This window comes from Patagioenas fasciata, chromosome 25, assembly GCF_037038585.1.
Source record: "Patagioenas fasciata isolate bPatFas1 chromosome 25, bPatFas1.hap1, whole genome shotgun sequence".
Classification (NCBI taxonomy): domain Eukaryota; kingdom Metazoa; phylum Chordata; class Aves; order Columbiformes; family Columbidae; genus Patagioenas; species Patagioenas fasciata.
The window spans coordinates 3,606,246-3,618,733 of record NC_092544.1 but is presented as its reverse complement, the minus strand read 5'-3'; the positions used below and the strand labels follow the sequence as shown (position 1 = coordinate 3,618,733).

At 61.8% G+C, this 12,488-nt stretch overlaps 2 protein-coding genes across 7 annotated transcripts; both read left to right on the top strand.

Annotated features, from left to right (window-relative positions):
* Nucleotides 1-18: 18 nt before the first annotated feature.
* FAM167B (family with sequence similarity 167 member B) lies at nucleotides 19-4,320 on the top strand. 4 transcript variants are annotated; one of them, XM_071798950.1, is made up of 2 exons: nucleotides 19-526; nucleotides 2,675-4,320. In XM_071798950.1, exons 1-2 carry the CDS (start codon nucleotides 236-238, stop codon nucleotides 2,933-2,935), a joined length of 552 nt encoding a protein of 183 aa, XP_071655051.1. In that variant the 5' UTR covers nucleotides 19-235; the 3' UTR covers nucleotides 2,936-4,320. The 4 variants fall into 4 exon arrangements, with proteins under 4 accessions (XP_071655051.1, XP_071655050.1, XP_065712988.1 ...); XM_071798949.1 differs by having other exon boundaries at nucleotides 2,672-4,320; XM_065856916.2 differs by lacking the exon at nucleotides 19-526 and adding an exon at nucleotides 1,419-2,115.
* A 177-nt stretch (nucleotides 4,321-4,497) lies between these two features.
* LCK (LCK proto-oncogene, Src family tyrosine kinase) lies at nucleotides 4,498-11,796 on the top strand. 3 transcript variants are annotated; one of them, XM_065857080.2, is made up of 13 exons: nucleotides 4,498-4,945; nucleotides 7,081-7,187; nucleotides 7,304-7,385; nucleotides 7,470-7,560; nucleotides 7,691-7,789; nucleotides 7,943-8,046; nucleotides 8,156-8,305; nucleotides 8,855-9,007; nucleotides 9,386-9,565; nucleotides 9,946-10,022; nucleotides 10,114-10,267; nucleotides 10,711-10,842; nucleotides 11,490-11,796. In XM_065857080.2, the coding sequence occupies exons 2-13, from the start codon at nucleotides 7,086-7,088 to the stop codon at nucleotides 11,690-11,692; spliced, it is 1,527 nt and encodes a 508-aa protein (XP_065713152.1). In that variant the 5' UTR covers nucleotides 4,498-4,945; nucleotides 7,081-7,085; the 3' UTR covers nucleotides 11,693-11,796. The 3 variants fall into 3 exon arrangements, with proteins under 3 accessions (XP_065713152.1, XP_065713151.1, XP_071655049.1); XM_065857079.2 differs by having other exon boundaries at nucleotides 7,304-7,560; XM_071798948.1 differs by lacking the exon at nucleotides 4,498-4,945 and having other exon boundaries at nucleotides 5,142-7,187; nucleotides 7,304-7,560.
* Nucleotides 11,797-12,488: the final 692 nt, after the last annotated feature.

Genomic DNA, 12,488 nt, shown 5'->3' with positions numbered 1-12,488 from the left:
GCTGCCGGCAGCTGCCACGGGGCTGGAGGCAGAAAGGGGAAACGTGCAGCGGCACAGCCCAGCCTGGAAACCCCTTCTTCCCTCTGCGTCACTCTGGGCCCTGTGGCCTCACCCCCCCTCTTCGTGTTTACATTGTCATCTACAGAATATGGAGCTTTCTCGCTGCAAAACGCAGAGCAGCATGACTTATTTCCTCCCCCGGCAATGCTGTCATTGCAGATGGGGAAACTGAGGCATGGGGCAGAGGGGGCTGAGAAGCTCTGGCAGTGCCCAGACCCTGAACCGGGTGCCCGATGCCGGTTGTGCTGCAGGGAAGGGACTTTTGGTGACTGGTGAACATGCAACTGCTGCTTTGCAGGGAGCACCCCTGGGTCCTTTCCTGTCTGTGTTGGGGCCTGTCACACTGGGCTGTACGGTGACAGTTGCCAGAGCCCCGTGCCAGCCTGACCCGGGTCCCGGGGGCTCTGTCACAGCCACCAGGATCAGGGACGGAGCAGAACGGGCTGCCCGGTGCCGGGTGAAGAGGGTGAGTGGCTGGCAGCGTTGCCACCCCTGTGCTTACCTGCTCGGGCTGGGTGGCAGGCACGGACCTCCGGGTGCAGGTGGGGACCTCGGGGTGCAAGCAGGGATCTCGGGGTGCAAACAGGGCACCTCAGTGCAAACAGGGGACCTCAGAGTGCAGAGGGGGAACAGCTGAGCACAAGCAGGGGACATCAGCCGGGAAACAGGGATCTTGGGGTGCAAGCAAGGATCTCATGGTGCAAGCGGGAGACCGTGGGGTGCGAACAGAAGAGCTCTGAGTGCAAACGGGACTGCGGGGCATGAGCCAAGGACCTCGGGGTGCACGCAGGGATCTCGGGGTGCACGCAGGGAGGCGGGCGATGCCCCGCACAGCCCGGGGGAACAGCGGCTCGGCGCAGCGCTCCGCGCCCGGCGGATGTCGCATTTAAGGTGGACCGGACCCGGGCGGCTCCGCTCCGCAGGGCTGGGGGCGCAGGAGGGGCCGCGGGGACACCGCGTGGAGTGCGACAGCGAGGGGACACACACGGGGACACGCACAGGGACAGGCGAGGGGACACGGGCAGTGGCGGCGCAGCACCGGCGCTGCACGCAGGGGCTTTGGGGAGCACTCCGGGGGGGCTGGAGGGGACGGGGGAGCTGTCCCAGGGACAGGGAGTGTCTGTGGGGTGCAGGCGAGACCCGCAACCCGCGGCCCCCGCACTCGTCCCGGGCAGCGCTGGATGCTGACCCGGTTCCACCTTAACGGCCCGCCCGCGATGGGGACCCAGCTGTCCCCCCGCTCCTCGCCCCGTCCCCCCCCTCCCGGTTTCGTTTTCCTTCCTTAGGGTTTTTTTGGTCCCCCCCGGCCCGGCCGGGTGCGGTGGCGCCCGGGGATGATGATGATTCGTCCCCGCTCCTCTGTGCCAGGACGGCCCGGTGACGGTTTCCTCTCCGGGAACTGGGAGTCCCCTCCCAGCTGGAGACAATAATGCTAAAAAAGAAAAGAAAAAGGAAAAAATCAGATAAAATAAAAACAAACCCAAAAAAAACCCGCCACTGAACGAAACTAACCCCCCCGCTTCTTTGCACTCCTCTGGATAAGGAAAGTTCCTGCCCGTTAGAATTGTCCTCGGCGTCCCCAACCTTCATTGTCCTGGGAGTGAATAAATAGCTGGGACTCAGATACAGCTGGGGGAGTTGGTGTGTGGGTTGTGGCCAAGGTGCTTCTCTTGTGGGTGCAGGAAGGCAAAGGGTCCCCTTGCACGGGGGCTTTGAGGGGAGACAGGTCACCCGAGGGTTTTGGGGGGCTCTGGGGGTGCCACCATGGCCCTTGGGCAGCTGAAGTTCAAGGAGCTGGGTGAGGAGGAGCCCACCTGGGAGGAAGAGAGCCTGGCCAGCGTGAAGGCGCTGGCGGCCAAACTGAAGCTGCAGACACGGAGACCGTCCTATCTGGAGTGGGAAGCGCGGGTGCGGGGGCAGCCCTGGCGCAGCCGGACCCCGGCGGGGGCACGGGGGGCAGAGCAGGGCCCTGGGCACCCCGAGGGTCAGTGGGATGGTGGCGTCTGCGGCTTTGCCACCATGGAAGCAGCTCTGGAGTGGCTCAGGATGGAGCTGGTGAGTAGCTGCTGATGGGATGGGGGGATGAGGGATGGGTGAGGGCTGAGCCCTAGCATGGGGATGGGGGCAGGGGGCTTCTCTGTGCCCAGGGAGCGCTTGCAACCTCGCGCAGCAGTGCTGGGATGTGTCTTGGCCAGAGTGCTCCAGCTACAGTGCTTTGTGCCTTTGCCCAGAGTGGCTGGTGTACGTGGGTTTTTGCAAGGTGCACATGGCTCTGTGGTGCTGCAGCTCTGCCTGTGTCCCCTGCACAGCACCGAGGGACACAGGTCTGCACTTGTCACCCCTTCCTGCCTGCTCTGCTGGTGACGCGGCTGTGGTGGACTTCACCAGCATGGCACAGCCGCAGTGGCTTTCCTGTGGTCACACCGGCAGCACGGCCACGCAGATACAAACCCATCTGACCCCAGCACAGACCCTGTGCCAGCCCCGGGACTGCATGCAGAGCTCTGTGCTGATCTCAGGGCCACATGCGTGCATTGTCCCCAGTGGGTTTGTGTCCTGGCCAAGCCCCAGCATCCTAGTGGCCGGTCCCTGATGCCCATGTCCCCCACAGCAGGAGATGCAGGCTGTGGACCAGCGCCTGGCACAGCAACTGATGCGCCTGCGGGCACAGCTGCACCGGATGAAGGTGGAACAGGCCTGTCACCAGCACAAGGAGATGCTGGACGATGCCACCTTCGGCCTCGAGGGCTGCGAGGAAGACTCAGACCTGCTCTGTAACATCCCGCCCAAGGCCGCTTTCCTGCTCTCCATGCCGCTCAAGCACATCGGCGTCACCCGCATGAACATCAACTCCCGGCGGTTCTCCCTGTGCTGAGTACAGTGGGAACACATGGACCACTGGATGCAGAGCCCGGACAGGAGCCAGGGGGCACCCATGGGTGCATCCGGACCTGCGGGGCTCACCAATCCCTCCCAAAATTCCTCGGGGACTGTGGAGCTGCTGCTGGGGCTGAGCTCCCTCAGGGCAGGCGGTGCTGAGTGCCGTGCCCTGCCAGGAACCAATGCCATGCCAATGCCATAGGAAATGCCACCATCCTCATCAGGCACAGGGCGTTTTGGGACACCCATTGCTCTGTCCCTAAGGATGGTGGGGTCAACCGCAGTGGAAAATGTGGGGGCAGCCCTTTGAGCAGGAATAAAAGGAGGTAAAGGTGAGAACTGATGTTTTTTTCCTGTTTTTGCAAGCACTGAGACACCTTCTTGTGCCTTCAGATGCAGCTCCTGGCCCTTCACTATGGGGACATGGGGGTGGCAGGAGGGACAGTGCTGTTGTTGCCCCTTCTCAGCCGCTCCCCGGGGATCTGGCTCATGGAGTGGGTGGCTTTGCACTGGTTTGTGCTGCGGGATGGTGCTGTGCCCGGGGGGTTCGGTGACTCTGGTTCAAGGACCTTGTTGCCAGCCCCTCCCCAGGTGCCCCGGCAGTGGGGGGGTGCTCGGGCTGCACCGCTGCAGGAAACGCTCGTCGCCGACCTGCCTGCGAATTGAGGGGTTATTTTTGAGGCTTGACAGCAGGAGGTACCAGGGACCCTGCTCAGGGTTCAGCAGTCCCCATGTCCCCATCCTGCCCCATCTCTTGACCACTGCAGCGCTGCACGGGGCCAGGAGGGACCCCGGGGTGGTGCCAGCAGGGATGGCAACACAAAAACAAACACTGGGTTTGCTGTTGGCTTTTTCCCATCCTCCACTAGCGCCCAACCCTTTACAAAAGCAGTTGCCTCCTGGGGATGCAACTTTCACAGAAGCCACTTTTTACAAGCCAGGGAAGGTGTGGGGTGACCCAGGGATAACTTTGGGTGCTGCTTCCCATTCCAACGGGACACAGGGAGTCCCCCATGTGCACCCCAAGGTTGGGGCACAGCCCAGGGCCTGGTTATAATCCCCGCCACCCCTTGCCAATGGCGCCCGTGGTGTTGGCAAGCGTGATGGGAATGGGGCTGCATGGCTGCCCCTGGGAAATGTCCCTGCCAGGGTGGATGCTGCACCTCGTGCTGCCATCGCAGTGCCCCTCCAGCTGCCGCAGCCCCCCCGGTGCAGCTGGGCTTCCTGCCCGTGTCTCCGCAGAGCAGCCGGCAGGTACCTGCGGCTTCATGTTTGATCGCAAAAGCCAAGACAATGGTGTTGTGGTTGCTCTGCTCTGAGCTGCCTCCGAAAACACAGACAGGGCTGGCAGCCTGGCTGGGTCGCAATGTTTCCCTTTGGCTTCACCGACTGTCACCACAGCCCTTGGGGTCGGGGGTGACCTGGTGGTGATGAGCAAAGCGGGGGCTGTGAGGTGCAGGGTGGGTCCCACAACCTGTGGGATCCTAGGGGGTCGGGGACAGCTGGTGTACAGTCACCACCCGCCTGCTTACACTGAGCACTAGGGAGGGGACAGCACAGGGGACAGGGGGGGCTCAGCTAGCTGGTGGCAAACCGGTGCCCATCGCTGGCCCCTCACAGCACATCCCCAGCCCACGGACCTTGCTCCCCCACCAGCTGAGGGCTCAGCGTGCCCTCATCCCCCTGGTCCCTGGGGATCAGTGGCACCCAGCGCAGGGACCCTGGGCGCTGGGGATGGCAGGAAGCCATCGGGGTTTGTCACTAGCTCTTGCGGTTGTGCGCGAGCTGTGAACTAGCTTCTCTAGAGTTTGCTCATGAGGCAGGAAACCAGGGCAGGCAGCGGCGGGGAGCGCGCGCCCGCGTGCGGGGGGCTCGTCTCCGCTCCCCAGAGGGTCACCGTGCTCCTGCCGGGCATGGCGAGGACGTGAGTGGGGACAGCGCCTTCCCCCGCACCGCTGGACCATGGCAGTGTGAGAACCGCTGCTCCTTGCCTTGCGGCCAACAGGTAACAGGGACCTGGGGGTGAGAGGGTTTGTACCCTATGGGTGGGAGCTGGGGACAGCCAGGTGCTCGCAGAGGTTGGGGGGTCCCATTGTACTTGCTGAGGTTGCCCCGCGGAGGGATGGAAATGGGGGTTTGGGCTCGTCACTGTGGGGGGATGCAAGAGATGGGGGGATGTGAGCAATGGGGGGAGCAGGGCTGTGCTCCCCGCTCCTCTGTGGCCTCCCAGTTGGAGTGACAGCTGCTGTCCCAATGTCACCTGCCACCTGCGGGTCCCGCCCAGGGTGGGAGCACCAGTCCCCTCACAGGGCTCTCCCTGACCCCGTATTTCCAGGGCGAAGTGTGGGTTTTGTCCCCATGGCCAGGCTTTCACTGTGGGTGAGAGCAGCTTAGGGACAGGGAGAGGTTTAGGGCTGGTCCATGGGGTCCACTGCCCGGTTTGGAGGAGCCAGACGCTGAGATCCGCTGGGTTTTAGTGTCGTCTCAGGGCAAACACTTCCCTGCTGTGATGGCAGCTTTGAGGCCACGGTCCTTCGTGTCTCTTTGTGCTACGTCAGCACAGGGCTGACTGTTTGGGTCACAGCTGGCTTGGGGACATCTGGGGCACCACCTTGAGCCTTGTAGAGCATCAAGGCCAAGGTCAGCCCGGCCTCACGCTCGCTCACACTTGTGAAAAGACCAACCAGCCCCAGCCATAGAAGGGTGTGCGGAAGGGCCAGCACAGGGCAGCTCCTCTGGAAAGCACCGAGGGGTCCAGAGATGCTCCCGAGCATCGCCGGGCAGAGGCACAGCCATGGTTGTGCAAGGATATGCGTGCACACCCATGCAGATGCTTTCCCAGGGACACAGCGGGGCAGTGAGTGCCTACACATCCCTCCCTACCAACCTTCGCAGGAGAAATTCGGTTGCACAGATGCAAGTCACAAAACGTGACTTCAAACACCCCGATTCGCCGGTGCGGCCCTCGCACCGCGCAGGTGAAACGGCTGCTCGGTGGAAATTACGCTGTGGCTTGAGAACAGAAGAAAAGGCACAATAGCAGCACCTCCCTCCCCACCCCAGCTTTGGGCAGGAAGGAAAAAACATCTCCTGGCACCGTGCGCCTTTGGTGAAGGCATTTGAAGGGCGGGGGGCAGGTTTGGGAGAGCGGGGCTTCTCTGCGGGGTTGTTGGCACTCAGTGCCTGCGGAAACCCCAAAGAGCCCCCAACACTGCTGGGCAGAGCCAGGAAAGAAAGAATGTTGGGGTCCAGGTGTTGGAGGGGGGAAATCGTGGTGTTGTAGGCGTGAGGGATTCTGCAGAAGAGCTTTTTCCAGGGCTGTGGGCTGCGGCTCCCGGCTCCGTGTCACGCTTGGCTTTCACGGGAAGGCAAGAAAACCCACGCGACACTGCTGGCATTGCTGTCACGGTGCTGGGGACCCCGGGGGGCAGCTCTGTGCCGGTTGGTGTCATCGCGGCCAAGTCTGACGCTTGAGGTTGGGGGGGTCCTTAGCTTTTTAGGGTCAGCGGCTGGGGACGCGGGATCCTTGAGCAGGAACGGGGGCTAAAGGACATCCCTGACGCAAGAGAAACAGAAGCGCAGTGACGGGGTGAATGTACAGGCCGGGGGGCCCAAAGAGAGCCTGGAGGGGAGAAGGAAATCGGAGGTGATAGAGCGTGGGTGGGGGAGCGCTCGCATCCGCCTCTGACCCCAAGGAGCTGCTTTTAGGGCCGGGGAGGTGTCCGATCCAGCCAAACGTTGTAAAACACATGTTGCAGAGCCGTGCAAGGATGTTTTAATTGCTAATGGGATATTTGTGATGAGATTGTTGTCTAGATGGAGAACGTAGGGATCAGCCCAAGGGCTGCAGGATGGGAGGGGGCTAGGAAGGGGCAGCCTCAGGCTGGGGACTAATTGCCTTCAGTGGTTTTAATTAACAAAGCCAGAACAGAATTAGGAGGAAAGACAGCTGGTGATAGTCAGGGGATGCCCACTAGGCCAGCAGAGGACCTGGGGAGCGTGCAGGACAGGCCCCGCAGTTTGGGGTGCAGGGATGGGGATGCGCTGGAGCTGGGGGAGAGGCAGTGTTGGGTGTACAAACTGTGGGGTGTACAAATGCCGGGTACGAACCTTCCCTCCCCACCTCTCCCCCTCCTACAGCCACCATGGGCTGCTGCTGCAGCTCGGACTACGACGAGGACTGGATCGAGAACATCGACATTTGCGAGCACTGCAACTACCCCATCGAGCCCAACAACAAGCGCCAGGTGAGGAGGGGGCGAGTGGATCCCCCATCCCAGTGCCCAAACACCTCCGGAGGTGGCCGTGTGGTGGCCAAACCCCAGGAAGACGAGGATTCACGGGGCTCCCTGTCCTGTTTCAGAAGCTGATCCGCAACAATTCCGAGGTGCAAGACCCTCTGGTGTCCTACGAGGCCACATCTCCTCCGTGCTCCCCCCTGCAAGGTGAGGTCCGGCCGCGGTGCGGGGTGGCTGTGGACACCCCCCCTGTTGGCCACGGCCACCCTGTCGCTCCACTTGTCCTCCCAGATAAGCTGGTGGTGGCCCTGTACAACTACGAGCCCAAGCACGATGGGGACCTGGGGCTGCAGAAGGGCGAGAAGCTCCGTATCCTGGAAGAGTGAGCAAGCTGATGGTGTCCCAGCACCCAGTTTGACCCTGCGGCTCCCCGGCCAGCGTCCCGGTGCTGCCGGGGGGTCCGTGCGGGGTCCTGGCAGCTGGGGGTGTCTCACCTCGCTGTGTCCTTGCAGGAGTGGGGAGTGGTGGAAGGCGCAGTCGCTCACCACCGGCCAGGAGGGTTTGATCCCCTACAACTTCGTGGCCACAGTGAACAGCCTGGAGCCCGAGCCGTGAGTAGGGGTTGAGTAGGGGTTGAGTAGGAGCCGTGCCCTGGCAGGAGTTGTGCTGGAGGAGAGGGAAGGTGCCAGGAGCATCCCCTGAAGTGCTGGTGGGCAAAGTTGGCCTGAGTCCCCCCCAGCCCTAACCCTGCCCCGTGTTCCCAGGTGGTTCTTCAAGAACATCAGCCGCAAGGATGCGGAGCGGCAGCTCTTGGCTTCGGGCAACACACACGGCTCCTTCCTCATCCGGGAGAGTGAGACCTCCAAAGGTACCATCCCGTGGGACCCACCGGCATCTCCTGCTGCAGGCGCTGGGAAAGGCCCTGGGAAGCACAGGAGTGTTGGGGTCCCACACCCACATGGCCCCCACCTCCTCAGGCTCCTACTCGCTCTCGGTGAGGGACTTCGACCAGAACCAGGGCGAGACGGTGAAGCACTACAAGATCCGCAACATGGACAACGGGGGGTACTACATCTCCCCCCGCGTCACCTTCAGCAGCTTGCACGAGCTGGTGGAGTATTACACACGTGTGTACCGTGCAGGGGGTGCTCCTGCCTGTGGGTGGGGAATGGGATGGGGATGAGAATGGGGATGAGGACAAGGATTGAGATGGGGATGGGATGAAGATGAGGACAAGGATTGAGATGGGATAGGGTTGGGGATAAGGATTGGGAAGGGATGGGGATAAAGATTGGGATGGGGATGGGATGGAGATGAGGATAAGGATTGTGATGGGATAGGTTTGGGGATAAGGATTGGGAAGGCTGGGGATAAGGATTGGGATGGGAAGGGGTGAGGGTGGGAATGGGATAGGTTGGGATGAGGATAAGGATTGGGATGGGGATGGGATGAGGATGGGAATGGGATGGGTTGGAAAGGGGTGAGGATAAGGATTGGGATGGGAAGGGATAGGGATGGGAATGGGATAAGGCAGGATGGGGTGAGGGTGGGATGGGACAGGATGGGATGAGCAGGACACACTGCTGTGCGTGTCTCAGCAAAGGCACCAGCCTGTGCCAGGCACCCAGTGCCCCTGCCCACACTCACGCTGGGCTCTGTCTGTCTCTGCATAACAGGCAGCTCAGACGGGCTGTGCACCCGGCTCGGCAAACCCTGCCGGACCCAGAAACCGCAGAAGCCGTGGTGGCAGGATGAGTGGGAGGTGCCGCGGGAGTCCCTGAAGCTGGTGGAGAAGCTGGGAGCAGGGCAGTTTGGAGAAGTCTGGATGGGTGAGTCAGGGCGAAACCAGGGAGTTTCCTCTGCAGAGACGTTGCCCTTGGTGTGGCTGTCGGTGCCACGCTGGTGGTGACCCAGCTGCAAAAGCAGCTCCTGCTCCCTGGGTCCCCTGGACCAGGGTCCCTGCCTTGGCTCCCATGGGTGCTGGCTGTGGGACACGGTTCCTGGCTGGCTTCTCAGAAAGGGCTGTGGGGCACTGGAACAGGCTGCCCAGGGCAGTGCTGGAGTCACCATCCCTGGAGGGTTGGACAGACAGAGATGAGGTTCTCAGGGACATGGAGCAGTGCCGGGGGGGGTTAATGTTTGGACTTGATCTTGAGGGGCTTTCCCAACCAAAACTATGATTCTCTGATTCTCTGATCTCTCCACAGGTTTCTACAATGGCCACACCAAGGTGGCTATCAAAAACCTGAAGCAGGGCAGCATGTCGCCCAGCGCCTTCCTGGCAGAGGCAAACCTCATGAAGAACCTGCAGCACCCGCGGCTGGTGCGGCTCTACGCCGTGGTGACCAAGGAGCCCATCTACATCATCACCGAGTACATGGAGAAGGGTGAGGGCACCCAGGCGTCCTCCTTCGGCTCCCAGCTGTTCCCATCCAGCGGTGTATCTGCTCACTGCTGAGAGCTGTTGCCTTAGAATTACAGAATTATTTTGGTTGGAAAAGACCCTCAAAATCGTCAAGTCCAACCATTAACCCACCCCTGGCACTGCCCCATGTCCTGAGAACCTCATCTCTGTCTGTCCAACCCTCCAGGGATGGTGACTCCACCACTGCCCTGGGCAGCCTGTTCCAATGCCCCACAGCCCTTTGGGGAAGAAATTGTTCCTAAATCCAACCTCAACCTCCCCTGGCGCAACTTGAGGGTCTTTCCTCTGGTCCTGTTGCTTGTTCCTTGGGACAAGGCTCCAATCCCTCCTCCTTCGTTGCAGGCAGCCTCGTGGATTTCCTCAAGACCTCAGAAGGAGTCAAGCTCAGCATCAACAAACTGCTGGACATGGCCGCGCAGGTGAGGGGGTCAGAGCCACCGGGAGGCTCTGCCGCAGCTGCCCTGCTTGGGCTGGTGGTTGTTAATTGTAATTAATTTCTCCAAATGGCAGATCGCTGAGGGCATGGCCTTCATCGAGGCCAAGAACTACATCCACCGCGACCTGCGGGCGGCCAACATCCTCGTGTCCGACACCCTGTGCTGCAAAATCGCCGACTTCGGGCTGGCGCGTCTCATTGAGGACAACGAGTACACGGCTCGCGAGGGTGCGTCCCCCACTGCCCCTGCTGAGCCCCGCTCTTGGGGTGCACACAGCTCAGGGACACAGGGGGAGGAACACAACCCCCCAGGTCTCTTTTGGGGTTCCCCGCAGTGCCTGGGGCTGCAGGACTCTGTGTACCCCAGCAGAGGGGAGCAGGGGGGGGCTCAGATACCCTTCTCCCCCTTCCATCTCTGTCCCCACCCTGCTTTCGGTGGGGTGACAGCCCTATCTGGTGGCTACTGCAGGAACAGGCGAGCTGGCCTGTGCCGGGGGCTCAATAGCCAGACATACAGCAGGGGCTGGGTGGGGACTGTCTGCCACCAAACCCAGCTTGTCCCCAGGCTGCCTCCGGGTTGTCACATCATGTTAAACACAGATGGATGTTTCCAGCTCAGCAGTAGCGTTTTATTTTCTCATTTTATTTTCTCCCCTCCTGCTGTTTCCCAGGGGCTAAATTCCCCATCAAGTGGACAGCGCCGGAGGCGATTAATTACGGGACGTTCACCATCAAGTCCGACGTCTGGTCGTTCGGCATCCTGCTGACCGAGATCGTCACCTACGGCCGGATCCCGTATCCAGGTCAGGATTTCCCAGCAGCTGCGCGGCAGAAGGGCTGGAACACGCGCGCACACGCAAGCGCACACCCGCGAGTGTGTGCATGCACTCCCGCACGCACACACGGCCCCCTTGGCTCCCTTCCCTGCCAGCCCGCGACGGTTTCAACCGCTTCCCCGTGCACGTGGCCAGCCCAAAAGCCACCAGGGTTTCAGAGGGAGGAATCACAGAATCAATGTCAGGGGTTGAAGGGACCTGGAAAGCTCATCCAGTGCAATCCCCCCATGGAGCAGGAATACCCAGCTGAGGTTACACAGGAAGGGGTCCAGGCGGGTTTGAATGTCTGCAGAGAAGGAGACTCCACAACCGCCCTGGGCAGCCTGGGCCAGGCTCTGCCACCCTCACCCCCAACAAGTTTCTTCTCATATTTAAGTGGAACCTCCTGTGTTCCAGTTTGCACCCATTGCCCCCTGTCCTGTCACTGGTTGTCACCCAGAAGAGCCTGGCTCCATCCTCCTGACACTCCCCCTTTCCATATTGATCCCCATGAACGATGTCACCCCTCAGTCTCCTCCAAGCTAAAAAGCCCCAGCTCCCTCAGCATTTTGGGGAAGGAGGTTTCCCCGCGGGATTTGCAAACAAACCCATTGCCGCTCGCGTTGTCCTCGCAGGGATGACCAACCCCGAGGTGATTCAGAACCTGGAGCGCGGGTACCGCATGCCGCAGCCCGACAACTGCCCGCCGGAGCTGTACGAACTGATGAGGCAGTGCTGGAAGGAGAGACCCGAGGAACGTCCCACCTTCGAGTACATGAAGAGCGTGCTGGAGGACTTCTTCACCGCCACCGAGGGCCAGTACCAGCCCCAGCCGTGAGGACACCCCTGTGTTGGGGTGCTGGGGGTACCCCCCAGTGCCAGGTCCCCACAGACTCTGTTTGCATCGCTGCCTGGACCTTGGCAGTAAAGATTTGAAGCGTTTCAGATCTTTGGAGCAGCAGGTTTCGTTCCCCCCCCCAAGATGATGGACGACCGCAGCCAAGCTGGGGCTCCACATTGCAGAGGGCTGGAGTGGGGGGCTCCAATGGAGCCATGGGGGTGCTGACCGGTGTCCCTGGGGGCAAATCCAGCCCCACACGGGGCCACCCCAACCCCTGCAGCCCTGAGCTGGGGGGACTCGCCTCTTCATTCACCCCCAGTGATGCCAGTGATCCCTCTGCAAGCAATGGCAGCCCCAGCCCTCAGTGTTTGCAGGAGCTGCACCAGAATGGCCACCGCGGTTTGGGGAAATTGAGGCCGCCATGATGATGCTCTCAGGGGCACCCGGCGGTGTCAGCCCCTCATGGCCCCGCTCTCACCCACCCCGGGTGGGACAAGCCGGGGTTGGGGTCCTACTGGTGGGATCTACCGTGTCCCCCCCACCGCCAAATGGTTCAGCCCCACCTGGCGTCCCCCCCGGCCCCCCGAGAATGGTTCCTCCCCGCCCACCTGGACCCTCTCCCCGTTAGCTCCCCCCGCTCCCCAGCGACGGTGCAGTCCGCACCCCCTCCTCCCCCCCGCCGCCGCAGTGGTACAGCCCAAGCACCCCGCGGTTCCCCCTACCCTGCTAGCTCCCCCACGCCCGCTCCCTCCCGCCGCTGCGATTTCCTATTGGCCGGCGAGAGGGAGGGGGC